The sequence below is a fragment of the Capronia coronata genome (genome assembly GCF_000585585.1).
Source record: "Capronia coronata CBS 617.96 chromosome Unknown acBCG-supercont1.2, whole genome shotgun sequence".
NCBI classification, from domain to species: Eukaryota; Fungi; Ascomycota; class Eurotiomycetes; order Chaetothyriales; family Herpotrichiellaceae; genus Capronia; species Capronia coronata.
Genome location: NW_006912894.1, coordinates 1,669,065 through 1,697,039, shown reverse-complemented (window position 1 = coordinate 1,697,039; position 27,975 = coordinate 1,669,065). Strand labels below are relative to the sequence as shown.

At 52.8% G+C, this 27,975-nt stretch overlaps 10 protein-coding genes across 10 annotated transcripts; 7 read left to right on the top strand and 3 right to left on the bottom strand.

Moving 5' to 3' along the window:
- Positions 1 to 8: 8 nt before the first annotated feature.
- On the top strand, positions 9 to 1,297 carry A1O1_02280 (uncharacterized protein; the record flags this gene model as incomplete). Its single annotated transcript, XM_007723191.1, has 2 exons — positions 9 to 531; positions 582 to 1,297. The coding sequence occupies 2 exons, from the start codon at positions 9 to 11 to the stop codon at positions 1,295 to 1,297; spliced, it is 1,239 nt and encodes a 412-aa protein (XP_007721381.1).
- Positions 1,298 to 3,018: 1,721 nt separating this feature from the next.
- On the top strand, positions 3,019 to 4,434 carry A1O1_02279 (uncharacterized protein; the record flags this gene model as incomplete). Its single annotated transcript, XM_007723190.1, has 3 exons — positions 3,019 to 3,062; positions 3,138 to 3,520; positions 3,569 to 4,434. 3 exons carry the CDS (start codon positions 3,019 to 3,021, stop codon positions 4,432 to 4,434), a joined length of 1,293 nt encoding a protein of 430 aa, XP_007721380.1.
- A 798-nt stretch (positions 4,435 to 5,232) lies between these two features.
- Positions 5,233 to 6,835, top strand: A1O1_02278 (uncharacterized protein; the record flags this gene model as incomplete). Its single annotated transcript, XM_007723189.1, has 3 exons — positions 5,233 to 5,832; positions 5,902 to 6,232; positions 6,315 to 6,835. The coding sequence occupies 3 exons, from the start codon at positions 5,233 to 5,235 to the stop codon at positions 6,833 to 6,835; spliced, it is 1,452 nt and encodes a 483-aa protein (XP_007721379.1).
- A 254-nt stretch (positions 6,836 to 7,089) lies between these two features.
- Positions 7,090 to 8,684, bottom strand: A1O1_02277 (uncharacterized protein; the record flags this gene model as incomplete). Its single annotated transcript, XM_007723188.1, has 2 exons — positions 7,090 to 8,225; positions 8,336 to 8,684. The coding sequence occupies 2 exons, from the start codon at positions 8,682 to 8,684 to the stop codon at positions 7,090 to 7,092; spliced, it is 1,485 nt and encodes a 494-aa protein (XP_007721378.1).
- Positions 8,685 to 9,911: 1,227 nt separating this feature from the next.
- Positions 9,912 to 10,930, bottom strand: A1O1_02276 (enoyl-CoA hydratase; the record flags this gene model as incomplete). Its single annotated transcript, XM_007723187.1, has 3 exons — positions 9,912 to 10,504; positions 10,571 to 10,708; positions 10,783 to 10,930. 3 exons carry the CDS (start codon positions 10,928 to 10,930, stop codon positions 9,912 to 9,914), a joined length of 879 nt encoding a protein of 292 aa, XP_007721377.1.
- A 704-nt stretch (positions 10,931 to 11,634) lies between these two features.
- On the top strand, positions 11,635 to 12,316 carry A1O1_02275 (uncharacterized protein; the record flags this gene model as incomplete). Its single annotated transcript, XM_007723186.1, has 3 exons — positions 11,635 to 11,703; positions 11,766 to 12,180; positions 12,234 to 12,316. The coding sequence occupies 3 exons, from the start codon at positions 11,635 to 11,637 to the stop codon at positions 12,314 to 12,316; spliced, it is 567 nt and encodes a 188-aa protein (XP_007721376.1).
- Positions 12,317 to 13,035: 719 nt separating this feature from the next.
- A1O1_02274 (uncharacterized protein) lies at positions 13,036 to 14,872 on the top strand (the record flags this gene model as incomplete). Its single annotated transcript, XM_007723185.1, has 3 exons — positions 13,036 to 13,383; positions 13,517 to 14,089; positions 14,138 to 14,872. The coding sequence occupies 3 exons, from the start codon at positions 13,036 to 13,038 to the stop codon at positions 14,870 to 14,872; spliced, it is 1,656 nt and encodes a 551-aa protein (XP_007721375.1).
- A 3,044-nt stretch (positions 14,873 to 17,916) lies between these two features.
- A1O1_02273 (uncharacterized protein) lies at positions 17,917 to 20,241 on the top strand (the record flags this gene model as incomplete). Its single annotated transcript, XM_007723184.1, has 3 exons — positions 17,917 to 18,085; positions 18,148 to 18,771; positions 18,854 to 20,241. The coding sequence occupies 3 exons, from the start codon at positions 17,917 to 17,919 to the stop codon at positions 20,239 to 20,241; spliced, it is 2,181 nt and encodes a 726-aa protein (XP_007721374.1).
- A 1,341-nt stretch (positions 20,242 to 21,582) lies between these two features.
- A1O1_02272 (uncharacterized protein) lies at positions 21,583 to 23,245 on the top strand (the record flags this gene model as incomplete). Its single annotated transcript, XM_007723183.1, has 4 exons — positions 21,583 to 21,873; positions 22,127 to 22,243; positions 22,340 to 22,693; positions 22,820 to 23,245. The coding sequence occupies 4 exons, from the start codon at positions 21,583 to 21,585 to the stop codon at positions 23,243 to 23,245; spliced, it is 1,188 nt and encodes a 395-aa protein (XP_007721373.1).
- A 556-nt stretch (positions 23,246 to 23,801) lies between these two features.
- A1O1_02271 (STE/STE20/YSK protein kinase) lies at positions 23,802 to 26,633 on the bottom strand (the record flags this gene model as incomplete). The annotated part of the gene is made up of 2 exons (XM_007723182.1): positions 23,802 to 26,336; positions 26,412 to 26,633. 2 exons carry the CDS (start codon positions 26,631 to 26,633, stop codon positions 23,802 to 23,804), a joined length of 2,757 nt encoding a protein of 918 aa, XP_007721372.1.
- Positions 26,634 to 27,975: the final 1,342 nt, after the last annotated feature.

Below are 27,975 nucleotides of genomic sequence, written 5' to 3'. Positions count from 1 at the left end.
GCCCTGACATGACCCTCAACGATATCAGAGCTTTTGTAGAAGCCGAGATCAACGTTCCCCCCTCCGCTCAGCACTTCCTACAAGATGGCCGACCTGTCACGGACACCACGAAGAGTTTAGCCCAACTGAATATCCAGGAAGGAGGCGTTTTGGCGATGGCGATTCAGAGCACAAGACCCAGCAGACGTGCCCCCCAACAGCCCGCCGCCGGTCAATCAGTCCAGAATCTACAAAGTGGCAATAATCCGGAACAAGCGAGGCTGCGGATTTTGGGAGATCCAGTTGTTATGGCCGAGTGTCGACGACAGGATCCTGAGCTGGCAGCTGCATGTTCCGACCCTCAAAAGTTTCAAGATTTGTGGACTGCGAGACAGAGACAGTACGAGCAGGTGCAGCGGGAGAAAGAGGAGCAGTTTGCCTTGCTAGAAGCCGATCCTTTCAATGTCGAGGCTCAGCAAAAGATTGAAGAGATCATACGGCAACAACGGGTCGCAGAGAACTTACAGAAGGCGATGGAGGAGAATCCGGAGTGTAAGTCGTCATGAAGGTACATGAAGGACACAATGCTGACTTGTCTTCAGCTTTTGGCAGGGTCACCATGCTCTATATCGATGTTACAGTCAACAACGTCCCCATCAAAGCTTTTGTGGACTCCGGCGCGCAAACCACCATCATGTCTCCGTCCGCTGCCGAGCGATGCGGAATCCTACGGCTGATCGATAAACGCTATGGCGGCATAGCAAGAGGAGTGGGCACTGCAACCATCCTTGGACGTGTACACTCAGCCGAGATCCAGATCGGGCAGTACAATCTGGCCAGTAGCTTTACCGTCATGGAAGGCAAGGACGTGGACCTACTGCTCGGCCTCGACATGCTCAAGCGGCATCAGATGTGCATCGACCTCAAGAAAAACTGTCTACGTGTGCAGGATGACGAGATACCTTTCCTGCCGGAAAGCGAGATTCCCAAGATGATGGAAGAGATTCTAGAGAATGAGCCTAAGGTTGCAGGGCCTAATGGAAGCACCATTGGCACAACCACCGGCACCGTCGAGCCACGGACGACATCGTCAACTAGCGAGCAGTCAAAAGCAGGACCGAGCAGCAGTACTGCGCCGGCGCAAGCCTCCTCCTCCTCACAACCCACAGGAGGGCATGGTAACTTCGGCCCATCGCAACCGATTACCCCCGAATCAATTGCCAAAATCACCGAGCTGGGCTTCTCGCGGGAGGAAGCGATTGGGGCCTTGAGACAGGTCGACGGCAATGTCGAATTGGCCATTGGACTTCTGATATGATGCATGACGCAAGATGCAAGCCTGGAGTTCGGTTGTGTGTGAGCATTTTCCTGGCGGACTACTAATCAAGGGTCCAAGGACTAGATAGCATCATTTCGGATCATGAGCAAAGAAACCTGCTGGTGGCAGTCTCGTACCAACAAACTTTGCTATCTGATACAAACCCCCCGAAAGCCAATTAATTGTAAGAACCTGGGTATTAAAGTCCGAAATAGTCCCCCGTTCCTTTCACATCAGGATTCTTTCCCACAAGATCTCATCGGGCGCGAAAGACGCGAGGGGCGTAAATTGAGTCAAGGTACTAAGTGGAAGGTAACGAGGGTAAGTAGCGAGCGAGGTAGGTAGGAAGATGAGCGAGGTGACGAGGCTGAGTACTGTGAGTGGGCTGTAAAAGCGGCGTCGATACAATGAGTCCAGGCTTGCTGGTCCACTGGCATGGATTCGCTATGCTTTGAACCGCCAAGGCTTGGATTCCGCATCTGGATTGCGGATCGCAGTTCACGTCTTTGCGTGAAGCGCAGGTGAAGGACGACCTTATCATCCACTATCACTGCTACGACACCAACCTCACTGCCTTCCTGTGATAGCTGCCATACCCTCTGCAAGAGAATTAGCCGGAGGCTGAAATACCCGGCATGAATCGGCAAGGTGCGTTCACATTTCCTCCTGCACTTCCTTCCATCCACCCAGCACAAGGGCATGGCGATCACTTGACCTCCACATCATCCATGCGCTGTTCGTCGTCAACACAACGGAGTCTTGGTCTTTGGTTACAAGAGGGGGGTACATCAGACCGGAAACTTCGGGGGGCCGAAGGTTGCAGGAATCAATGGGCGCATTCGGGTCAATCGCATTACAGCGGTCAGCGAAACCACTCCCCTCCGTGAGCCGGACATGCACATCGAACGAAACACGTGTCGCTAGTACGGAACGACATCACGCACGGCTTTCGAATGCTGAGATGTGTGAGCTTCAAATCGAGTGTTTCCGTCATCGCGCAGCCGACTGCGACACAAGGAGCCTCGAACATTGGCCATGCGATTTATGTGTTCAAGTATCTCCATACGGTTGGAGAGCCTTGCAACGTTGCTCTGAACTGGCAGGCTCCCATGTGAGGTCTCGAGAGTCGGAGCTGGCTTGCGCATTTGCGGGAGTTCATAAGCCACCAAAACCAGACCAACAGCAATAAAGTCCCTGCACCAACCCGCACCGAAGAATCTCTCCGGAGGTGTTGTCCATGTGTGCCTTGCTCTACCTCAGGACATAGGCGCCCTAGAAGCTTTCAAAACGAATGTGGAACGGTCCAAACTGTTTTCAGCCTTCCTCGTGGAAGATTAGCTGGGAAGCTTTCTGACAAGCGATGCAATGGCCAACTCCCAAGATGCTAGACCATTGTTCCCTGTCCCCGATTGCCTTTGATTTCTTTCCGTTATTGCTTTTATCATTTTGTGAAAAATCTTCCTGTTGTCATTCACTAACCAACCTTTTCAGGACAAACACGTCCACTTCCGGTTGGGGACAATACAAACCAACCCTCTCAACCTCGAACCGCCAGCAACGGTAGAATGATCATGAATAAACCAGGTATGTAATTGCAAAAGAGCACGCGGATTCCGACTGACCCAGTGATAGGTTCCTGGGCCCAACCTGGTATTGCAGCAGCTTCAACGACTTCCCATACAGCTAGGGAGTCGCTGCCACCGGAGAACTGGGCACAAGCCATGAATTCGAGGACGAATGCCCAACTCGATCTCTCGGCCTCTTCGTAAGCCGCCGCCCTTGTTCCGATCAAGAACTCGCCCACATCGAGACCCCCGTGCGGCTAACTTTCTGACCGTAGCTTCCCTAGTTTAAACAATGCTGGCCTACAGTCGCAGAATCACGCTGTCGGCTCTAGTGCCTGGCAGACTGGCCCTCCACAGAATGAGCAAGGCCAGCGACAACAACTACAATCATCACGACCCCTTGTTCCATCACGACAACAACAGCAGCAGCAGCCACAGCCCACAAGCACGAATCGTGGTGACGGAATGTATCCTACCGATACCTACTCACGAAATGCGCCTATGGAGTTTCCATCTGAAACTTCACAGCCGATACGCCGTGCCAATCAAATAGCCAGTGGACCGCCAGGACTGGTGCAGCGGCCACCGAACCAGCAGAACGATGGTGTCTCTCGTGACATGAGCAGAGTTACATCTCCTTCGGGACAAACACAGATCTGTGAGCTTCCCGATACATGATATCTCTCACCCTGCTGACACATTCCAGCTCGGTCACCTATGCTGCAGAGTCTGAATGCTGTGATAGGCCAAGATAGATTCTTAGAGCAGGACACGAGATTTCAGAACAAGGACTACTCACAAGATTCCCCATCGCAATCATTAGCATTGCAAACAAGGGACATTTTCTCCGACCGAGAGTCCGGTGCCCGACCAGATCAAACCATGGACTCCATCTTTGCCGGCATGACTGAACGAGAAAAGTTCGGCATGAAGGGGTACGTTGCTGAGCAGGAAAATGCAAGTCCAGCGGGGAGAAGTATCATGCGTGGAGTGGATCTGTCGACGCTGGGCATCAACATGAGCTCTCAGGAGCCGTTGCTGGCCACATACCCTGGCCCCTGGGCTGAACCAAATGCTCAACCGTTGCGACCACTGGACTCGGAATACAGCATACCGGATTGCTACACGGTCAAGAAGATTGCACCGCTGGCGAGCCGCATCAATGGGTTCATGGACGAAACTCTTTTCTTCATTTTCTACACGATGCCGCGGGACTACACGCAGATGCTGGTGGCTCAGGAATTGGTGGCGAGGAAGTGGCGATATCACATGAGAGAGAAGCAATGGCTGACACGAGACGACGCATCGCCCAGTCCGGTGCTGTTAGATGACAAAGTCAGTGAACAAGGCTATTACATCTGGTGGGATACCAAACTGTGGAAGAAAGTACGGCGAATCTACACGTTGAGGTACGAGGACCTGGAAGAACAACCGAGTATGGGCAATCGGACCATGCATGCCGGAGCCATGGGTGCAATGGCCGGAAGCGTCATGAACGGGGGAATGGGAGTTGGTAATTTCAACGCCGTACCCAGTCTGGAGCGGATGGCAGCTAGTGGGAGAGGGTTCTGATGCAGACTGCCTCCCGCATACCGTACCGCCTGACCATGATACCCCCTGAGAGTTGACGCTACTGGGGTTCTTGATGCTTGTGCTTGCAAAAGACAATGCCCCAACTGTCTGGGATAGCTCTGGGGCTCTTGAATACAACAACGGACTGCTTGCACCATTCAATTGTGTTTGGCTTGTAATGTGAATACCGCTTCTACTGTCCGAAATCACTGTGTGGCAGACATCTGGGATTACGTTGTACTACTAATAAGTAGAAGACTCCACGATAGTGAGATCGTCGTATCGTTGAGATAGATGAGAATCATGGCGAGTGAATCTCTGATATCACGTGAAGCCGGAAGAACCGTGCTCCGCCGCCGGCGTCATTATTGATTGCAGTGCGGCGCCGTACATTTAATTGAGAAGGTGATTTCATGACCGCCGGAAGGGAACCTCGAACATTGCAACACACTGTGTTGTCTATCTGCAAGCACTTACCTTAGGCATCGATGTCAATGTTCTGTCGATCTACTTCTCAGTCTCTCTTTTCTCCGTACTATGTCATGAGCCTTGCAGGTCCAGCCCAACGTAATCGTGCCCTTCCCCATTCTGCATTCCTCGAGTGACCTCACACCGGACCGGAACCGTAGCAAACCACCCTACTCTTCGACGGAGTGCACCTCATTCGCGATTTGACTAGGAACAGAGGTTTCCAAGAAGCAGGCACTTTGTTGGTCTAGCTAAGGGTTGCCGCGTCAACTGCACGCATCTCAGACACGTTGAACCCTCTCTACTCTCTGTTCTCTATTTCCGTCTGTCATGCCATTTTCTTCTTGGTTCTCTTCTATCAAGGCTTCGTCTGAGCCCGGCCATGGCGACGAAGACGAGGAGGTCTACCAGCCGGAAAGTATGTCCCCTGTGGACGCTCTAGACTTCGGTACGATTGCGGACAGGGTGGAGGCGCTGCAGCAAGAACTCGCCTACGCATATGATCTCTGCGAGCAAGCAAATCTCCAATTTGACAAGTACCGCATCGATGTCCGCGAACTCAAGGAGACTATGGCGGCACTGCAAGTGGTCAATGAAGAGCTTCAATATCAACTGGGCAAGGAGAAGGACAACAGTCTGAGATATCAGGCACAGATTGAGCGGGATCAGGTCATGATCAAGAGCCAGAGGATGCTTGTGACGCAGCTTCAAGCCAGACTCAGCACGGAAACATCGTCTTTGCGTGCTATGACGAAACACGCTCGGACTCTTGAGCAGCGAATGGTTGACACGCAGTTTGACCTCGAATATCTCAAGTGCACCACAAACGCAGAGCAACGGCTCATCAATCCCCCCAATATTCAGAACGAAGACGCCCCTCTTCCAGCGCAGCCATTCGTTGTGGTCTTGGTGGACGGAGATGCTTACAAGGTGAGAATGTGCTCCAGGACCTTCAACCTTAAATGGTCGGTCGGCCGACCGAATCTGACAACCCAACAGTGGAATCCTGATCTTTTTCTGCGGTCCATGCATGTTGCCAACTCCACCGGTGCAGAGCGAACCGAGCCTGGTGGTCTGGCGGCCACAAGGATCAGAAACGAAGTCATCAAATACATTTTGAAGCACACCGAGACGATACCCATCACATCGAAGGTCATCACCCGCGTTTTCTGCAACTATGGTTATGAAGGACAATTCCTTGGCCGGCAACGAGCGGCAACTACGCAGGTGGCCTTGAGGGATTTCGCCGTCCAGTTTACTGAGAAGATGCCTCTTTTCGACTACTTCGACGCGGGCAGGGGCAAGGAGAGGGCCGACGACAAGATCAGAGGTGAGAACTCATCCTTGATATAATGCTTTACTTTTCTCTTGAAAGCCAGCGGGACCTGCAGACTGACATGTCTACCAAACAGAAAACTTCCATCTCTACCTGTCCACCCCGAACTGCCACGCCATCTTTGTCGCCGCCTGTCTCGACAACGGATTCGCTCGAATGCTGGAGCAATACTCAAACCACCCTCTCGCCTATCAGAAGATTGTGCTTGTGAATCCCGGCCACATGGCCTTTGAGATCCAAAACTTGGGCTTCAAGCAAGTCATGTGGTCCAATGTCTTTGCTACCATGGCCATGTCGAAGCCACTGGCGATGAAATATGAGAAGGGCCTGCAAAAGCAGCGAAGCCTCAAAGGTTTTAGCCCCTGTCTAAATTGGGGTGCAAACACGGCCAGGGCGGCCAAAGGATCTGCTGACGGAAGAGGCAGCCTTGACGTGGCCAGTTTTCTGCTCGAGCGAGTGCCGATGTGGGACCTGAACGAATCCATGGCCAAATATGCCAGTGGAGTCGGGATGAGAGTTCCACTCAGACATGATGGCGACGAGGTGCCTACCAGTCCTGTCATGGAACATGTCGAGCTCGAGGAGGAAGTTGATTGAGAGTGAAAGTCTGCGATGCCAGCATTGTGAGGATATCATACGAGCAGACATGTGAAGCTATTGCGTACACCATTGATCTAATAGGGTTACTGCTCCCTGTCATGACAATGCAGGACTGTGCGAAGGATCGATCATTTTCAAGCCGTGGATTGTACGTCCCAATTGTCGCCGGGTACTTCAAGTTGCTATCCTCGACCTGTGACGATGACTTGCTTCATCGGCCATCGAACGACGTCTCCCAGCACTTGTCCTCCTTACAACGAGATCAACACACTCTTCAGCTCGGTCCAGTAGTCAGTCGCATACTTGCTCAATTCTCTCCCATCACCACTCTGCTTCCAGCCGCCAAAGGGCAAGTCAATCGCCATGGTAGGACTAGTACAATTGACACCGACAGCACCAGCCTCGAGCGCCTTGGCGACTCTCAAAGCCCGAGAGATATCCTTGGTGAAGAGACTCGCATACAGACCGTACTCGGTATCATTGGCGCGGTTCAGCACCTCGTGCTCATCGGTGAATGTGTTGACGCAGACCACCGGTCCAAATATCTCCTCCCTCATCACGTTGGAGTCTTCCGGCGCGTTGGCAATGATGGTCGGCTGGACGTAGTACCCCGTCTCACCTTCTCTGCTGCCCCCGATAGGGATATCCAGGCCGTTCTCCCTGGCGTAATTGAGATAGGACATGACGCGATCGAACTGGATCTTGTCGGCCTGTGGACCGCGTCTGGTGCCCGCGACGAGCGGGTCGCCTGACACGCCCATCTGCAGCATGGCCGACTTCATGGCCTCGAGGAATCTGTCGGCGATGTCGTTGTGCACGTAGACTCTCGAACTGGCGATACAGGCCTGACCGGAGTTGGCCAGGATCGAGAACGCAGCGGCGGGCACGGCCTTTGCAAGATCGGCGTCGTCGAACACGATCAGCGGGCTCTTCCCGCCGAGTTCCAACGTCACGTTCTTCAGGTTGGATTCGGCGGCGGCCTTCTTCACCGCTCGGCCGGCGGTCACGGAGCCGGTGAACGAGACTTTGCGGATCTCCATGTGTTTCGCAATTGCTTCGCCGCACGGCCGGCCATAGCCGCTGAGGATGTTCAAGACCCCTTTTGGCAGATCGATTTCCTGGGCGAGTCGGCCCACGACGAGCGCCGAGAGAGGTGATTTCTCAGACGATTTAAGGACCAGAGTATTGCCCGTGGCGAGGGCCGGGCCGACTTTGTTGATGAGCATCAGGAGAGGCCCGTTCCAGGGGATAATGGCGCCGCAGACCCCGAAGGGCTGGCGGAAGGTCATGTTCACCATGTTGGTCGAGTTCAACGATGAGTCGCCCGACACGTCGAGCGCTTTGCTGGCGAAGTACCGGAGGATTTGGACGCTAATGAGAGAAAAGACTGTTTGACAGGTTTGGATAAGTCAGCCACTGCATGTCAGCTGGACAAGGAGATGCCGTCTTTTGTTTTTAGTAGATTTGCAGACTTGGGAGTATGGGGTTGTGCCTCACAGTCGCCCACATATGGTTTGCCCATGCTGATGGCTTCGAGATAACCGATCTCATCGATGTGCTTTTCGATCGCGTCGGCCAGTTTGTTCAGATATCCGCCTCGCTCGGCAGCGGAGAGGGCAGACCAGGCTGGAAATGCCTCCTTCGCAGCCTTGACTGCCGCGTCGACATCCTCGGCTCCAGCTTCGTATACTGACGCTGCCAGCTTCTCTGTGGCTGGGTTGAAGACGTCGAACTTCTTGCCGGAGATCGATGGCGCGAATTCGCCATTGATAAACAGGCGGTCTTCAATGTGCTTGGGCTTGCAGCCCTCGCTTGAGGCATTCTCGGCGGTAGCTGACGGGGCCATTTTGGGAAATTTGTTGCTAGAAGGGATATCGCGGTTTAGTGAAGGAAGACCTTTGCAGACGTAACACCGCTCCGGGAGGAGCACAGGAGAGGCACTCTTCTCTTTATATGTTGAGGGCTATGCCTCATGGTGTCATGCTCGTAGAGCTTATGCTGTCAGCCTCTAACCTATTTCTCATGGTCTTTCCCAAGATCAGCCAGACAACCTCTGCAGGGATCCATGTCTTCCGCGAGCGATGGCATCCGATGCTCCGGGGATAAGAAAACTTGCCGGCGAATCGAACATGGATGTGTGCACGATGTTGTGGCAACTGACGCACCTGCATCTGGTCCACTGGGCTGGAGAGACGTAGGGCGTCCCATTTCTAGGCCAAACAGACGAACAGTTGAGACTCGGTGTCGGCTGGATTGGGCAATGGTGCTCTTGTAGACCGGGACCAAGGCAAAGGTAACGACGTACCAGGCTGTCTCCAGCGGATTTGGTAAGATTTGCTTACCTCCTCTTGCCGTCGGACAGCCTGAGCCCCGTCATTGTTGAGGATAGCAGCTTCATCATAGTTATGAATTGTCAGAGCTGGCCAGGCCATAATACACTGAGCGTCGATCAGGGAAGGAGTTTCGTTTGATCCGCAAATGTAGGTACGAAAGGTCAGGACTCCACCGATCAAGTCTTAATTCTCACGTCAGCACCTTGCCCTCCAGAGGAAGGTGGAATATCACAAAAATTGGACGGCCCAAAATTTGACGTTACCGAGGTAGTATTGTTGATGTGATGCCAGGAGGCAGTCAGGAACGGCCAGTCGCCGGTCACCCTGCGGGAAGGCGAGGAGCGAGATACATGCTTCGATCCATGTACGAAAGAAGGCAAATCGGGAGACGAAGCCTGCATGATGCCAGTGCTGTCCATAGTGAGTGAAAAGGACAAAGGAGCAATTGCCACTTCTATAGACGGGAGTGACATGGTCTAGGGGAGCGTGCGAGTCGACTCGATTCTGGTGTGTCTGTCATTGACGAGGCTGTACTCAGCGGACCATGGAGCGTGACTGTGAGACGAAGACCTCTTCATTCATTCTTCCCATGAAGTCATCAAATTTGCTGTTTTCTCGTTATATGTGGTCCATCAGCATCTATTTTCAAGAGTCCGGGGAAAGACCCCTGTATCTGGTACAGCGACCAGCTCTCCTATGATGATCTGTCCTTGCGATTCAGCTGGCGCTTTTCTTGCCTTTTATGAGTGAGTCCATTCGGGCTTCTTCTTTTCAGCAAACGCCTTCATTCCGATCTTCTGGTCCTGACTGCCAAACAGCGAATGGAAGATGCGGCGTTCATACTCGACGCCTTCTCTGACGCCCAGATCTTGACTTTTGTTGACCACCTCTTTGGCCGCCACGACGGCAACTCGCGAGTAACTAGCAATCTTCGCGGCTGTGTCCAAGGCGCCTTCCAGAACCTCTTTGTTCCCCCCGTCGAATGCTCGTGCGGCGAGACCGTGCTTCTCCGCCTCCTCTCCGCTGAAGTTGTTCCCCGTCAGAATCAGTTCCATGGCTTTACTCTTGCCGAGTGCAGCAGTGAGTCGTTGAGATCCTCCGGCGCCGGGGATCGTTCCAAGCTTGATCTCGGGTTGACCGAAGTTGGCCGTCTTGGTGCAGTACATGATATCGCACATCATGGCCAGCTCGCACCCGCCTCCCAAAGCATGGCCAGACACAGCAGCAATCACAGGCTTGCGGATGGTGGTCATGAAGGACCATGATGCGATGAAATTGTTCGAATATGCTTCCGAGAAGGTGAGAGGCGCCATCTCTTTGATGTCCGCGCCGGCTGCCGAGTGTGCATTCGTCAGTTTGCATGTCTTCTTCGTCTCGGTTTGCTAGTCCTGTATCGTACCTGCGAACGCCTTGTCGCTTCCCGTCAGCACGATGGCGCCGATCTCTTTGTCATCATCAAACTTCTTGAGTGCATCGTTCAGTTCGACGAAGAGGGCGCTGGACAGGGCGTTCAGGGCTCTTGGTCGGTTTAACGTGACTGTTGCAGTACAGGAGAACCATTAGCACGATGGTCATCTCGGCCGTGGAGATTTGAGAGCATCATATGCATACTCAGTCCGACACCTGGTCTAGGGGTCGACACCAGGATGTTTTCATAACTACTCGACGTGGATTGAAATCGGACCAGGCGAGGGAGAGTCCTGGGTGCGGAGGAGGTCAAAGCCGCGATGGGACGGGACAACAGCCTCAGAGAAGCCATGGTCGACATGTAGTGAGACTTGGGAGGTTGTTCGAAGTTCTCTCAACAACTTTAATCCTTCAAGCTCGACATAGTAATCAGATACCGCCCACAAACTGAAAGGTTCTTGATTGTGAAGGCAGATACCGGAGGAGTGAGTCCTCGATGTCTCCTTCGGCTTGACCGTGAACAACCGCCGTCATCCTCGGTTCAGATTCTGGGGATCAAAGCCAAGCCCGATGATTCGCCTTTACTGCAGTGCAGTGAGGTACCTACTATCGAGCTATGTAGTAGTACTAGAGTAGTAATAGCGTGCACCCTGTGGTGATCCCCCTCGCCCCCTAAAAGAGCCTCCTAGCCCCTAAATCTCCGACTTTGGTGGCGCAGGCGGCAGCGTTTGTAGTAGTAGTAGTACTGTACACAGTACACGCCGCTTGCAGCTCTGTACCTACTACTGAATTGTATCCACTGGCACACTCGATGGAGAGAAAATTAAGACGTGGCTTCATCGATTGTTGTCCCTCAACAATTCACACGACTCCTCTCTCTCTCCCTGTCTTTGTCACTCCTTTAGACCGCTTCCCTTCCAAGCTTAAGGTGAACTGATTGCGTGCGGCATTACTCTCTCCCGTGCGCCTTAGTTTCCGCTCGTCTCTCCACGAGCACCCAGCAGGCGCATGCGCAGACCCTACACCTCTTCCACCCTACCAACACGCGCTACCACCATGGACGGACCTGAGCCAGACACGACGCCTTTTGATGCGATAACCACCCAGAGCAATAAGCTGCTGAGGGTATGCAGATGGATCCAATGTATACGCGAAGCGCATGTCGTGGCTAACCGATCTCTGCACAGCAATACCAAACCTATCTCGACAAATCAACTCCCTACACCACCTATCGTTGGGCGGCGACCGGCGGGCTTCTCGTCCTCTTCTTCCTTCGAATAGTCTTCGCGCAAGGCTGGTACATCGTCGCATACTGCCTCGGCATTTACCTGCTCAACCTCTTTCTCGCCTTCCTCCAACCCAAGTTCGATCCGAGTTTGTCACAAGATGAAGGACTGGAAGACGGCGAGGGATCCGCCCTGCCCACCAAGCAAGACGATGAATTCAGGCCGTTTATCAGACGACTGCCCGAGTTCAAATTCTGGCATTCCGCGACACGGGCCGTTGCCATCAGCTTCGTCTGCAGTTGGTTCGAGATCTTTAACTTGCCGGTCTTCTGGCCTGTCCTGGTCATGTACTGGCTGATTCTGTTCTCCTTGACGAGTGAGTCCCGTCCGAGGCTCCCCAGTTGGGTAGTGCGCTGACAATGGCCCCAGTGAGAAAACAAATCCAACATATGATCAAGTATCGTTATGTCCCCTTCTCTATCGGAAAGGCGAAATACTCTCGCAAATCATGAGCACCTCGCGGTAATTGACCACGGGGTTTCTCTTGGATGCGAATGAAGCCATGGTTTCAACACGGAATAGTGATCTACGAAGTGCACGCTTTGCAGGAATGTACAGTGTGGATCGACGGTTCTCTGCAATGGCACACGGATTGATGACGTTAAGTTGCCTCGGATACCAGATCTGATCCCGTCCATCTCAGCCCTGGGCCAATTTCCCTTGGACAGCGACTTGCTACTTGCTACGAATAAATATCAATTCAATTCAACCAGAATTCAGAGGACATACATGGACAATCACAGTGGATGCTGCGGAAAACCAGCACACACAGAACGGCTCACTGGGCTGACTTGCAAATTCAGGAACAACCCGAATGGCCATCGGCATGTGTGCCATTTCCGGTTGCAAGAACGGTTGACGTCGCCTCTCAGATCCCATCCCGCCTGCACTCTGTGTCATCTTCCTCTTCGGAGTTGTATGGTGGTGACTTCCTCACCTGGGCCGCTCCTTACTCTATTGACCGAGTTGGCAATCCTTCAAATATCTTCTCCCTCTTCCGTTCTTGTTTCTCCCCTTCTTCTCTTCATTCCATATTCAGCACATTAGCTCTAACATCTGTTATCTCCTCCATTACCGAGCTACCACATTTTGGCATTTTTCTCTCCTTTCTCACATCTTCAGCATTCTTCTAGTCTTCCAGTCTTTTCCAAACATCCCTTTGCCTCCAACCATGTCGCGGCAACTTCTCCCTGCACTGCTCACCGACTGCGTCGCCGTGGCGCCAACCAATACCCAAGTCACCACTGAGGGAGCCAATGCTTCTCCGTCAGACTTCGACTTTGCCTCCTACCTTCGTACCATTGATTCGGCGCAAAGATATGTTTTGACGGAAATTGCAAGCCGGCCAGCTTCGGTCATGGTTAGAGCACGCAAAGAACTCCAGCAGGGATCGAACCTTGGACAAAACCTCGCCCAGAACTTTGGGGCTTTCCCCCACCATGAGAATCTGATGCTCACCTACCGCCCCACTTCTACGCCGTATTCTTCTGATGTGGGCAGCAGCCAGCCTGATCCTTTGGTAAGTTACCTTTGCTCGACCCCAGCTGGTGATGTTCTTCTCCAAATGTCTCTCTTGCTCTCAAGCAGCCACTGCTTCTGCTGCAGCCAAAGTCACGGCGCGTACAGTCTTGAACAACGCTAATTCTCTGTAGCAATTGGAGTACGTGGCACTGTCACTATTTGTCCGGCCAGAATATCATGGATCTTCGCCGCACAAACTCTTGATCAGGTCTCTATCAAGACTCCCTCCACATGACAAGTTATTGGTGCCACCGGGAGGTGCGCTATATCGAGTCGCGAAGAAGACGGGCGTGAAAATCCCAGAGCCGCTTCGATATGACGCCTGGGCAGGAGTCCTGACGACATCGTACCTGGGTGAACTCTGCTCCTTGTCAAAGTTGTTCGGCTGTATCTTTTCTGCCAACACGACTCCCAATGTCACACCACCGTTGGGACCGGCAATCCGTGAGCTTGTGGGTTGCGAGAATGCATCGCAGATGTTCTTCACATCTGCAGGCCAAAGTCTCGGCAAATTCCTTGCCAAACTCCATGCCCCCAAAACCGCCCAGCGTCTCCGACGTGTGATTCCCAACGTGTCCAACAGAACACCTGGAAGATCGGAGCGTGCAACAAGGACGATACGGGAGGCAATCGACCAGATGAGAGACCATCTCAAGGCCTGGCGGTCTTTTTTTGCCACCAACACTGAGTTGAACGACATCTGTGTCAGTCTTACCGTTGACTCGACGCAGGCAATCCATCCAAATGAATAGTTATTCAGTCATGGAAACTGCGACTTTGAGTCTGTCTTTGTCGAGGTGCCGCTCGAGCAGGGAGCGGCGTATGGCCCTCCAGGATTGATCAACTGGACTGATGCGGGGTGCTATGGCAAAGGCATTGTCGACGATCTTGCTCGGCTCATGGCGGACTTGGAGATGTACAAATCAGTCTTCGAGCATCACATCGCGTTGAAGGATGCCGGCATCAACGTTGACGGCCTTTTGGACCTGGATTCCATCGGCTTAGCTTTGAGCTACCTGAAACGCGGTCTGAAAGCGGGATACAAAACCAAGAGCAAGTTGTACTCGACCTTTCACCTCAAGCCCATGGCCCAAAGGACTCCATTGGAAAGATTGAACCACAAGGGCCTTCTCGAGAACACGTCCTTGATGTCACTGGAACGATCCACGTACCTCGCTCACGGTCTTCGAATCATCAACCTGGCATTCGAGAAGACATGGCCATGCATTGATCCGTCGTGCACTGTGGACGGACAGCACACTAGCGTCAAGGAGGATTGCAAGGTGGTCCAGTTGATGGTGCGGCGAGGCCTTTGGTTCTTGCGAATGGCAAGGGTTGACGAAGCTACATTCTGCAATGGCGAACACAGACAGAACATTCACCAGGGGGTAGATTGGCCTGGGTGTGGACGACCATGGTTGCCGGAGATGTTCACCGAAGAAGCTCGCGGACCATGGTACAAGTTTGGCATGGGACGTGGTCATTGACTAGTATCGCTTTTTTGAAGTAAGTATACTTTCGTTTATTGATGAATAGACTGTTGTTGTCACTGAATGTGAGCCGGCTTGTTGTTTGCACTTGTCTGATCTGACCTTCGCTGCTCTGCTCTGCGTTTCGAGGCTGCTGAACCTCCAGAAGTGCGAGCAATGGCATTCATCGAACCTCCCCGAGGATGTCTACTCGCCACCCCCTTGTATGCCGAGCAGTTAAATCGGCGCACCTGAGGACAATCGACCAAAGGAGGATCTAGCATAAAAGACGGTAATTACTCTGGAGCCCAAGCGTTTTACTGAGTACAGTTTGCGCTCTCTGATCCCAGGGAGGATGGTCCCAATAGTCTGAATCTAGGTGCTGAAGAGGGCGCCAACAATGCTGATGAAGACGAGGCCGAGCCGTTGCAGGCACTGCGCCTTTGCACTCGAAGCGCTTGATTCAAACAGCCAGGCAGATGGCCTGGCGACATCGCTTGCTGCTCTTAAACTGGACATTGTCACAGCACGTCAATGATTCCAACACAGTCCAAATCGTCGTCCCAGCTTCCAGCACACCGGCCTGGATCTTCATCCTTGTTTCGCAGTCATACTTCTGTCTGCTTCTTTCGTGCCGGCACACTCTTGTGGCCCATTTTTTAACTATCGTCTTCTCCAGTCCTCTACCGTACAGGATCTCACGCAGCGTCCTATCAGAAGCCTCTACGGAGCTGGCCTTTTATATCACGCAAGTCCAAGAATTTGGAAGTTCACGGAGAGGCTAGTCCAAGAGCCTGGCGTCGCTTTAGGCGACAGTGTGGTGTGATGTGATGCATACAACTGAATCAAGCACACATCATCTAAGGGTCTAACTGGACTGATTTTCACCTCTGTTTCCCCCTGCTAAGTGCGCATCAGACCATGGTGCCTGAGACCCTCTTTCAAGGCACGCATATGGATTCCTGTCCATGATGAAAGCATGATCCCATCCAGGGTGCTCTGGCCCTACTGCGGCATCGGCTTTTTCCGGCTAAACATTTATTGTCTCTTGCTACTCGGAGTGCAAGCCTATGCCACTCGAAGTTGTACGAGATGGGTCCTCAGCAACGGGTATGGGAGAGTTTTCGAGACAATGGCAGCACGAGAAGGGGTAACTCGCTGAATTCAGCAGTATTACTTCATTTGGATACTGGATCGCTAGGAAGTACGACCAAGTGGTACATCCCAGGTGACATGGTGTTGCTTGATTTTGAGTTGATAGGTGGATTGACTAGAAATATAATTTGGGGGCCACGATTTACAATCATTGAGTCAATAGAATAGTGATTGACCCAATCTTCCTGCAAAGCCAATGCAGTTCGAGGAGATCAAAATGTATGAAGGCCCTACAACAACATGCTTGGTGCGTCCTATCACGGCTACCGCCCACGTGTTGGGTATCCATTTGTTAAGGCCTACCATGGCATCTGTGCTGGCATCTGTGCATCTGTGCTACAACCATTGAAATTTTCATTCATCTTGTCTAGGCCCCCTTCAGACGCTGCCACCCCTTATTGAGGCATGTCTCAGAAGAGTAGCACACCACATCGGGTCGTCGTGCTCATGGATGGCTGCCATAGCGCTCCATCTCGATTCTCCAACAGGAAGAACGGCCTGGAACACTCACTAACGCGAACAACAAGGGGGAGAATGCACAATTATCAGAGCTCAAAGAAGGCCAGCGCGCCAAAATAAGACTGTAGGAACCGAATTGGGGGCCGGTGTGACCAGAAAGGGATTTGGTCATAATGGTGCGTAGTGCGGGTTGCCCCTGAATGGCTCAGCCTGATCATCCCCATGCGTGGTATGGTGGATCGTGTCTGGTCTACGAGTCGAGCCTGTTGAGAAGAGAGAAAAGGAAACTCACGCTCCATTGCTCTGCCTCATGCACTAACACTATAACAAATGGCCGATATGGACGCGTCATGCAAAACCCTCACGACCCTTGGATGTGTCTGGGAAGGGCTAAAGCCTGGTCTGCACAAACGAGCACAGGCCGCACGGTCGAGGCTGGAATTCGGATTCGAATCAAACGGCTCAGCCTACTCTGTACGAGGCACGTCATAACTTGCCAGCATGTAGAGTTACTCTGTATATACTATACATAATATAGCGTTATAGGCACCTGGTCGAAGGTGGAGCGTTGAAGTCTCTGGCAGTCTACAGAGTATCTCTGTATATGAATATGGCGGAGCATATCGTCCGTGGTGACATGCTTGGAAACAAGTGATTGGAGACAGACCACAATTCACTTGCTGTGCTTGAACCCGACGGAGGTTTATCATCACTTCATCATTCATCCTTCAACAATTGATTCAATCTGTTTTCGAGGCGGAAACAATCCAAATCCACATCGATCAAGACCTTGCTGCAATCCATTGTAGCGCCTTTCTCCTCGGACCATTATGCTGAGCCAATGGATCATCGCCTCAGCCTGGCCCCTTTGGGATCTCTTCGGTCATGGGTCGAGCCACCGCAGCTGCAAGTGATTTGGGTCGGCGCATATTGCCGCCGTTTTCAAGAAGACATGCCTAGGACGAATGGGTTTCCAAGTTCAGTAACTCAACGGCTAATGACGCCCTCAACATCTCCCTTGGGCAGCATGAAGGTCAAAGCGCGAACCAGAAGTCCGTGCACCAGCCGGGACGTTGGAGGTCAAAGCCTTTGGTCTGCCTTTTCCGTGCGAAATTCGACTCTGTACACATCTCTATAAGCACTATTGGTGTGGGGACTGCTGGTTATCAGGATCCTTTTCCTCAATAGTATGCATCTAAGTGCCACTGAACATGGCTCGAGCGGTCGACGGACACACGCCACTGACGAATTCATGTTTGATTGCTTCCTGCTGTCAGAGATGTCATCACTCTCAACATGCCGATATCCACGTGCGACCCCTGCGTTGGCGCACTGTATCTGATTTGTCTATATTATGAATCGCGGCCCTTGCCCAGAGCCCAGAAACGTCGATCATCTCGGATCGATCATCTCGGAGATCAGGTCCCGTCAGTCGATCAACGCTCATCATGAAGGCCAGCATATCGCTTTCCGCAGCCTTGAGCCTGGGATCATGGGTAGGAGGTGCCCACGCCTACTGGCGTATGACCTGTGGAATTGCACAAATCGGACGGATTGACCCGATCATCAACCCGGACGAGGTATCGGGCCATGTTCATTTGCTCTCGGGAGCCAGCAGTAAGTGACGCTCGGCGGGAAGCCTTTGCGCGATGACAATGGCATGAACTCACCTCAACCAGACATCAACACCTCGTCGACTTACGACTCTTTGAATGCCGCCGCTTGCACCACGTGCACGATCCAAAAAGACAAGAGCGCGTATTGGACGCCCCTGCTGTACTATGAGCGAGCCGACGGCACTTTTGTCGACGTACACAACGATGGCACCGTCGTTTATTACTTGGGGCGAGGGGAAGACAGCGCCAATATCATTCCCTTCCCTCCCGGCTTTCGCATGCTCTCAGGAAACCCTTCGAAGCGGTCGTACGACAACACTACCATGACCTACGGGAACGACACTTACCCTTCCCGCCCGGTGGCCGACCGGACCAGTTTCGTCTGTGTCAACTACAACAACGAGACGCCCGAGACTCCGGGTATCGAGAACACGGATTGTCCCGATGGCCTGAGAGCGCAGATCCAATTCCAAAGCTGTTGGGATGGAGTCAATCTATACCTGCCCGACCAATCACATGTGGCGTACCTGTCGCAGATCGACAACGGTGTATGTCCGCCAACGCACCCGTACCTTTTCCCACATCTGTTCTACGAAGTCTACTATTCTGTCGCCACTATAGACACTTCGGATGGAGGAAGATTTGTCTTTTCTCAGGGTGATACCACAGGCTACGGATTTCACGGTGGTATGTACTTACCACGATTGAACGTCATTTGCTGGTCAATTTGGTCAAATTTGGTCCCCAAGGCTGACTTATCCTGCACTAGATTTCTTGAATGGATGGGATATCGACGTCCTCACCGCCGGTATTGAGCAGTGCGTCAACGACGATACTACAGGCCAAATATCCCTGTGTCCTCCCCTGAATGACTCGCAAGACAACTACGCCTCGACCAATTGCCCTCAACAGCCCACGCTAGTGGACGAGCAGGTGACAGGCGTCCTGTCCAAGCTTCCCGGCTGTAACGAAGTCACCTCCGGCCCAGCAGATGAACCGCAAGGCATCTGCGCCACCGAGCCCGGCCTCAACGACGTCCCCGACACGGACGGAGAAACGACCGTAACGCCAATCGTCGGCGAAAGCACCGTGACTCTCGCGTCAGGAGGCGTGGCCGAATATGAGGGCTGCTACGTCGAAGCGACCAACGCACGAGCGCTGTCCGGCGCGTCATACACCAACAGCACCGGGATGAGCAGCACGGCATGCGGCGCATTCTGTCAAAGTAAAGGATTCACCGTCTTCGGCATGGAGTATTCGCAAGAATGCTACTGCGGCAACGCCATCACTACCGCCACAGCAAGCCAAAGCGACTGTGCGATGGTCTGTTCCGGCAACCGGACCGAATGGTGCGGCGGCTCGGACCGGTTGAGCGTATGGAACATAACCAGCCCTGGCAACGCGACGTCGACGACGCCGGGAGGAAGTTCTTCAACCGGATCAACCGCGCCGACGGCGACACCATCAGCCGCCGGAGCGACCTATATGGGCTGCTACTCGGACAACGTCGGCGGGCGCGCACTAACATCCTACATCGGCAGCGATGGCATGACATGGGAGATGTGCGCGCAGAATGCGCAGTCATTGAACCGCAAATACTTCGGCATCGAATACGCGCAGGAATGCTGGACCGGCAACACCCTCGCCTCGTCCTCCGCAATCCTCGCCGACTCGACATGCAGCATGGCGTGTAAAGGCGACGCGACCGAGATGTGCGGCGGGAACAACGCGCTCACTCTGTTCCAGAACACGCAGTTCGTCCAGCCCACCATCCCGGCGCTCGTCAACGTCACCAATACAACGGCCACGAGCACGAACACGACGCAACTGACCCAGTACGCCTATGTCGGCTGCTACACCGAAGGAAGCTCCGGTCGGACCATAGGCACTCCGGTCGGCGTCAATACCCCGAGCTATTCATTCACTAACACGACCGGCATGACTGTCGAGCTGTGCGCGCAGACTTGCAGTACTAAAGGCTTCGCCTGGGTCGGCGTCGAGTATGCCCAGGAGTGTTACTGCAATAACCTCGGGGCTGTCAATGGCGGTGCGCTGGCTTCCGGTGGGGATGGTGACTGCTCCATGGTCTGTAAAGGTAATATCGGTGAGTATTGTGGCGGGTCCAGTCGGGTTGGTGTCTATCACCTTCAGACATGATGTGGAGGTGGAGATGGATGTGGAGCAGGAGGTGAAGCTGAAGCTGGAGATGGGAGTGAGTGGTAGCGCTGTTCGAAGGGAGGAATGATTCGTTCATTCGCGTCAATCACTCGGAACGGCGGGCTCTTTGGACAATAGTCTTTTCGGGTCCTGACAGGGGAAAGAGAAAAAGCATGTGTGCAAACAGGCAGGAGAGGTTGTCTTGTCTGGTTTTCGTCTTCTGGATGCAATGCTATTTGAAGATTCGAATTTAGAGTATGGAATTTAGACTTGAAGATTATAATCTAGACAGACTGGAGTCACGGGGAATACTTTCTACCACATACGAGTCAACATATATTCGAAGGGTTTGGTGTACTAGTATTGACATCTCCTTCCGGTAGGAGGATTTCTTGTTTGGGTGAAGCCACGGACTTTGTTGGTCGTGATGAGCGATCTTGACAGCGTGGTATCGGATCGATTAGCCTGCTCAACAACAGCCTCAGGAACTTATATCCGTTAGCAACGACATTGTATGTAGTCGTCGTCGCTACATATCCTGTCATAGCAGATCCAACTATCCGGTGGCATATGTGATAGCTTGATCGATTGGTGGTCGAGGATGCTATCGTCACAGGCGAGGCTATCGTCAAGGAAGCTATCGAGTGATGACGAGGTGAGTAGGGTCTGGGTGGTTGAGGAGGCTGAGGCTATCTATTTATCGTGGAGAACGTCGTTGTCGAGCCTAGGCCCTAGCCCTTCCTTACGCTATCTCGTAGGTAGATAGATAGAAACGTCGCTGAGAAGCCATCTACAGAGGAGAGAGCGAGAGGTCTTTATAAGCATTGGAAGTGAATGCTCTCCTTCTCCTTGCCATGAATGATTCCTCCCTCGATCGCCTTCACCGTCTCGCGCTCGACCCAGTTCGGTTTCCTTTGTGGTCGTGGTTGATTTAACCTTTTGTCTGGTCGGTGGGGTTTCCGAAATCGGCAACTTGATCTTGAAATCCCATTCAATGTTCGATCAATCAATCAATCAATCCCTTCCTCTCAAAATCAACTTGAATCTTATCACTACTAACCACCAGCAAGGCTGTCGAGCGAAGCCCTCCGAATTGATCTCTTTTGATTGCTGGAAGAGCGCAGAGGAATCTGAATCTGAATCTGATCTAAGAAGCAAGAGAGAGGGAGAACGCCGATTGAAAACCCATCTTATCCTCCCAACCCTTACCGACTGACTGCCTGCTTCGCTGCAAAGGAGAGCAAAGCATCTTTCTCTCCGTGGGCAGCTTTTCGACATTTTGGATCCTGTTGAATCTCCTACCTCGTCTGGTCCGGTCTTGGTCCTTGTTGATCTTGCACAATGGAGACGATTCTCCACATCTACCACCCAAAGCGCAACCTGCTTCTCCTGGAGTACGCCAACAAAAGTACCAATTTCGATCCCAGCACCGGTACCGGCACCGGCATCCAAGAACCTTCCAATGTCCTCCTCTTTGTTGGCGGGTTGTACGACAACTTCCGATCGCCGGCGTACATTGAAGATGTTGCCGCCTTGTTCCCGCGAGATTTCGAGAATCAGAAATGGCGCGTGATGCATGTCCAGATGTCCTCGTCGGGGAGGACTTTTGGGTTATATGATTTGGATCGCGATGTATGTTGTTGAAGACTCCAGACTCCAGACTCCGAGCTCTAGACTCCAAAGTCGAAGTTGAACATGCACTCGAACTCGAACTTGAACTTGGTTTCGTATTGTCGGATTGGCAGTCCTGAACACATTCCATTCCATGTTGAGGCGTGCTGGGCCGTTGTGGGCGTTGTCATCAGTCTGCAAACCGTTGTTTTATTTTTCAGACCCTGAACCCTCCCTATCCTGATTTATGTGGCTGACTGACCGTTTCTAAAAGGTCGACGAAATCAGCACAGCAATAACCTACATTCGCTCCTCCATCACCCATTCCCCAGACACGCCGGTCGTATTGATGGGCCATAGCACTGGATGCCAGGATTTGATCCACTACCTGGTCTCGCCCCTGAAAGACACCAACACCAACGACAGTGATGACGACAGTGATGACGAAAACGACAACGACAACGAGACCGAGACCGAGAACAAGAAGTCGACCTCGACATCATCTCCTTCGCCTTCTCGACCACGCATTTCCGGCGCGATCTTCCAAGCCCCAGTCTCCGACCGCGAAGCCATCATGGACGGCGTCCACAGCGACCCAGCGACCCGCCAATCCTACGAAGCATGTCTCGCCATCGCGACATCGACGCCGACCCAGCACCACGCGACAACGATCCTACCGATCCACGTGAGCAAGTTATGTCTAGGCTCTGCTCCGCTGAGTATTGCGCGGTTCTTGAGTCTCGCGTCACCCGGGTCGCCCGACAGTCCTGGCATGGACGACTACTACTCCAGCGATCTGAGTGATGCGCGACTCTCCGATACTTTTGGTCGGATTGGAAGCGTTGCGCATCTTCGGGCTTCGAAGAAACTTGTGCGTGGCGATGGCGGTGCCAGCGGTATCAGTTCGAATGAGAGTAAAAGGGCGAGTGAGAGCAAAAGTGGGAGTGAGAATGGAAGTGCGAGTGAGAGTCGGGGCACAGCGAAAACAGTAATGTTTCTTCCCTCGGGCAGTGACGAACACGTCCCCATGAGTATTGATAAAGAATTCCTCCTGTCGCGCTGGAAACGTGCCGTTGAAGCCGACGGCGCTGCTTCAGTGTCGCAGTATTCGCGGGTCATTCGGAACGCGTTGCATGATATTTCGGGGTCGTCGATCGAAGCGCGCACAGCAAGACTGGTTGATATGCGTGGCTCGGTGTTGAGGTATTTGGATGAAGTGGTTGGAGATATTTTGGGGGATGCTGAACAAAGAGGACAAGGAGAAGAGATAGGAAAAGGTGGTGCTGATGGTGCCGCGACTCGACATCAAACCGACTCAAGTCCGTGGGCGATCTACGAACGCGATAGACGAGCGATTGAATTGGAACGGGGCGTGAGTGGTGTCAGATTATAATACAAGGACAGAACTAATAGAAGCTCGAATTCACTTTGGGGAAACGAGGCCGTGTGGAATCTCATAATCTGATGACCGAGGAGGGATGATTGATATGTTCGTTGACGATGAAACCAACCAGCTCAACCGCAGTGCAGACGATGCTACAAAGGACAGATAGAACACGTTTGCCCCCAGGTCAGAAAAGAATGAATACAAACAAGAGTGGAAAGATAAACACAGAGGGGGTTGAGGAGAATAAGTATGAATGAATGAGTACATGCTATAGCCGACTACAGCCAACGCCCATGTCGTATGCTAACAATGCTGACAATGCTTCTTGAGCCGCCCTTGAAATGCTTCTTTCTGAATGAATACACCACCGCTGCCCTGACGGATCAGTCAATCTGAGCATCAAAGCCGACTTTGAAACCTCAAACCTCGATCCCCCCCAAACTCCATCCTTCCATGTATTGTGACAGAAATGTTTTTGTAGGAGACAAACACCATGAACAACATGGACACCATGATAGGTAAAGTCTCTCTCTCTTTCGTGCCCGCCATGCTGTACTGTTTGTTATACAGCAGGCCACCGGAGCCTCAATCCTTCACACCACCGCTCAAACAAGACATCAGCCAATTGTCTAGTATGGTCCAGGCCGCCGACCAGCCCGTCCATCATGGTCATCATGTCAGCGTCGTTGTCGGTTTCCTTTTCCTTCTCGCCAATACTGCCATTGGCTGAAGTGGTTGAAGTGTCCCTCTCATCGAATAGTCCACCATGGTGACCTGCAACCGGTTTGAGGTTCTTATCCCCTTTTGACCTCGGACTTCCGACGTTGGCGGAACTGATTCGAATCCCCTTCTTTAGAGGGCTACCACCCGCTGCCCCTGCCACTCCAGGACCGTTCAGCGCGCGGCTAGCTTCTCGCGATTTGACGATCCCACCGCCAGATCCTCCGGTCTGGGCGCTTTGTCTGCGCCGATGGCTTTTGAGATGGGGGTTGTTTTGCGCTAGAACGAGTTTTGCACCATTCACGTGGCCGGAAGCTGGCGGGTTGGGTGTGACTTGTCTGCTTGCGTTGGTTGAGGAGGGTTGTGAAATCGGTGGCGAGATGGAAGTCGAAGTCGACGTCGAAGTGGTTCCTGAAATTGCTGTAGATGACGTAGATGCGGAAGCTGAGGCAGCAGGCTGTGGCTGTGACAGTGACTGGGATATTGACTGCGACGTTGGATCCAATTGCAGTGATGGCTGTTCGTGTCTGCCGTCTTTCCTCGTTCCCTCCGATACTTGCATACTCGACAACGAGGTAGATCCTGAACCCACTTGAGGACCGGTCTGTGTTCGACTACCGTCTTCTGACAGCGGAAGCAACATCGCCTGGAGCAAGACCGGATCCTGCTTCATTTTCGTCACGATGGCCGCCATGACATGATACATGCCGTCGGGGTCGACATTCTCAAGGTCCGAAAAGGCTTCAGCCAACCGGGCCACGGCCTCGCGCTTGGTTTCGTCCGCTGTCTCGTCGAGCACGTCTTGACATGAGATGCCGATGGCAGTGGAGTACAGTCGTCTGCCGAGCGTTGCTTCTTTCGAGTCAGCTTCTGTTGACCCAGTACTCTCAATGGCAATTGCTGTTGTTGCTGACGAAGAAGACCTCATTGAATCCCTTGCGTCACTGTCAGAGAGTCTCGACTCCGTGGTGTCGGACGTTGAACTGTCGAGCAAATGATCCTGCTGCGCGAACAGCTGGGATCCCCCTTTGGCGGCTTTGGACGGCGTCCTAATGACACTTCCAGTGGTGTCAGTAGTGTCAGTATCCTTAACGCTGCTATCGTCTTCATTCTCGTTGCCGAGTTTCGGCGTTCCAACCACGTTTGAGTGCGGCGAAACTCTCCTAAACTGCCGCACCGTGCTGGGACTGTTGCCAAACGACATATTGACTCCCAGAGGCTGTCTCGCCTGAGCACTGGATAGCCTCTTCCGAGCTGTCCTTCTTGCCGTGGTCGGCGAGTCTCCTGAACCCGACCCCGAACCCGAACCTCTTCTGTCGTCTGGCAATTGCGACAGCCGCGAATTGGAGATCTTGCGCATCGTCGACCTCGACGGGCTTCGGTCCTGGTCTTGTCGTGATGACTGTGTCCGGTCCATCGTCCGCGCGTCGCGGTCGTCTCCAGTATTGTCAAGATCGCCGCGCACATCGACTGACCAGCTTCGATCGACCTTTCTTCGTTTCTGAGTCTGCACCTGGCCGGCCCTCAAATCCACAGTCGGAACGGCCTTGATTGTCTCAAAGACCCAGTCATCGTCATTCTGCATGCTCGACAAACTCCTCAGGGTCTCGGCATAGTATTTCAAATGTCGGTCGCCTCCTTTACTAGCTTCCCAGTCTTGTTTCCTGACAATCAATTCCTGCAGACCCTCGATCTTGCCCGCAGACCGAATGAACCGATGTTTGAGAAGATCTTTAGCACTACTTCTCTTGTCAACATCTTTGGTGAGACATGATGCCACGAAATCCCGGAAGTCTCTCGACCATTTGTTCCCTTCCAATCTCGGAGCGGGTTGTTTGGGGATCAGAAATAGAACCTTCATCGGATGGACATTGGCGTGTGGTGGCTCTCCGTTTGCCAGCTCCATAGCTGTAATACCCAGACTCCAGATGTCGGCTTTGGCATCGTGGCCTTCTTGTTGGATGACTTCCGGCGCCATCCAGAAGGGAGTACCCACAAATGTATTTCTCACACTCTTTAGCCCGACCAGTTGTGCCGCGACGCCAAAGTCGGCCAGTTTGACTCGTCCGTCCATGCCCAGCAAGATGTTGGCGGCTTTGATATCTCGATGTAGTTTGCCTTCTCGGTGCAAGTATGCCAGACCCAGTAAAAGTTCGCGGCAGATGATGGCGATGTGGCTTTCGGAGAGACAGTGCGGAGGTGGTTTGAGCAGGTCAGCACAGGATCCGCCTCCTAGATATTCCATCACGATCCAGAGTGTCTGGCGTCGGAGGAAGGCGAGGCGGTATTTCGTCACGTAGGGGCTCGCGCAGGATGAGAGGACGGATAGCTCGGAGAGGATATCGGAGAGGTCTTCTTCGGAAGATTCCAAGTCGACCTACAAGAAAAAGTCAGTATGTGCTTTCAACATAGTCAATGCCGCAGGGTGTCCTCGCTCCGTGAATGCACATACATGTTTGATTGCAACGATTTCGCCCGTGGCCTTTTCAATCGCTTTGTAGACCACCCCGAACGAGCCACTACCTAGTTCTTCCAGCATTTGATATCGAGCCGCCAATGTCTCGCCGTCGGCTTGATCGTCTTGGATCTCGAAATGGGATGGGGATTGTGATGGAGGTTGGGATTGCGTTGCTCGTGCCTGATGAGGCGCGGTCTCGGAGTATTGGGAGGCCATGGCTGCGGCCATTGCATTCGCGGGGTTGAACAGCAAAGTTTGCAACCGATTGTCTGATTGTGGTGCTCGCTAGTAGACTCAAGTTGGGACCTTTCCCCTTGTCTCTTTGCTCGAGTGTCGTTTGACTTTCGTTGAACAAAACGGACTGCCCATACGGGGAACTCGACGCAGTTGGTGTTTGGATCGATCAATATCACCGTCACCGTCAACACCGATTTCGACTCCGGCTGTCGAAATGTAAAGGCAATCCCGGAGCCGCTCTTGTAGACGAATATCTCAAAGTACAAGAATACAAATGCTCGTGGTGATGACGTGGTGATCCAAGCAGAAGCATGAACGCGGGCAGAATACACAGGAATACAATATTCGTCTGGGAGGTGAGCGAGGACTTGACGATGCTAGAAAAGAATATGTTGTACCTGGGCGACGGCGGTACTGAGACAAGTGCGAAGGATAAAGGAACAGTCACCAGCGGACGACTGCACTTTGAGACGACGAGATTAAGCAGGACCGGCACATCCGCGAGCGCAGTCTAGCCTCATGACCCGAGACCCCAAAGGCGCAGTGTCCTCTCAGGTCGTGCGGCTGGACGGTCAAGTGGGGGAGTGTCGTCAAGCGGATGTGGTGTGGTAACGAAGACTTCGAGATGGACGGGTGTACAGAGTATGCGATAGTATGTGTGGCCCAGACCTTTCGCAATGCAGATATTTGTTTACCTTAGCAACGAGGAGACGCTAGACTATAATAAGTATAGGTGGCTTGTAGCGTCATACTAATGCAGGGGCCCTTCCCGAGACGCATTAGAGGCTGAGTCTAAAGTGTCCACTCTCTGGGGGCCGTCATCAACCTGCTCCGAAATTCCACTGAACGAGTGATAGACTTGACTTTCTCTACTCTCTCTCTACCTGTCTGACTATGGCTAGTATATCTTACAGACTTCGCCTTGGGTCGGCCACCTAAACGCTAACTCAACCGGGGATCCATCTTCACCCTTACTCCCGGGCTCGCTTGAGAGCCAGCCTGCGTTCCCGCTCCCGAAGTATCTATCGATCGGGTCGCAACCCTACCCTAATGGAAGCCGTTTCCTCGTCGGACACCAGCGGACTCAAGATTGAGGGATTCAGGGGCTTTGTTGATATTCTGGAATAACACTCTGCATCAGAGTTGCTTGTGTTGTTGCTCGGGAGACAGTGGACAGGGACTGCTGACTGCTCCTCTCAGCTTGCAGGTCGTCTCGCTTCTTTGTTTACACGACCACCTCCAACTGCCAGAGAAACAGGACTGAAAAGCAGACACGGCTTGGTCCGAGGGCCACACTGTGTGTATATGTGGTTGTGGTTGC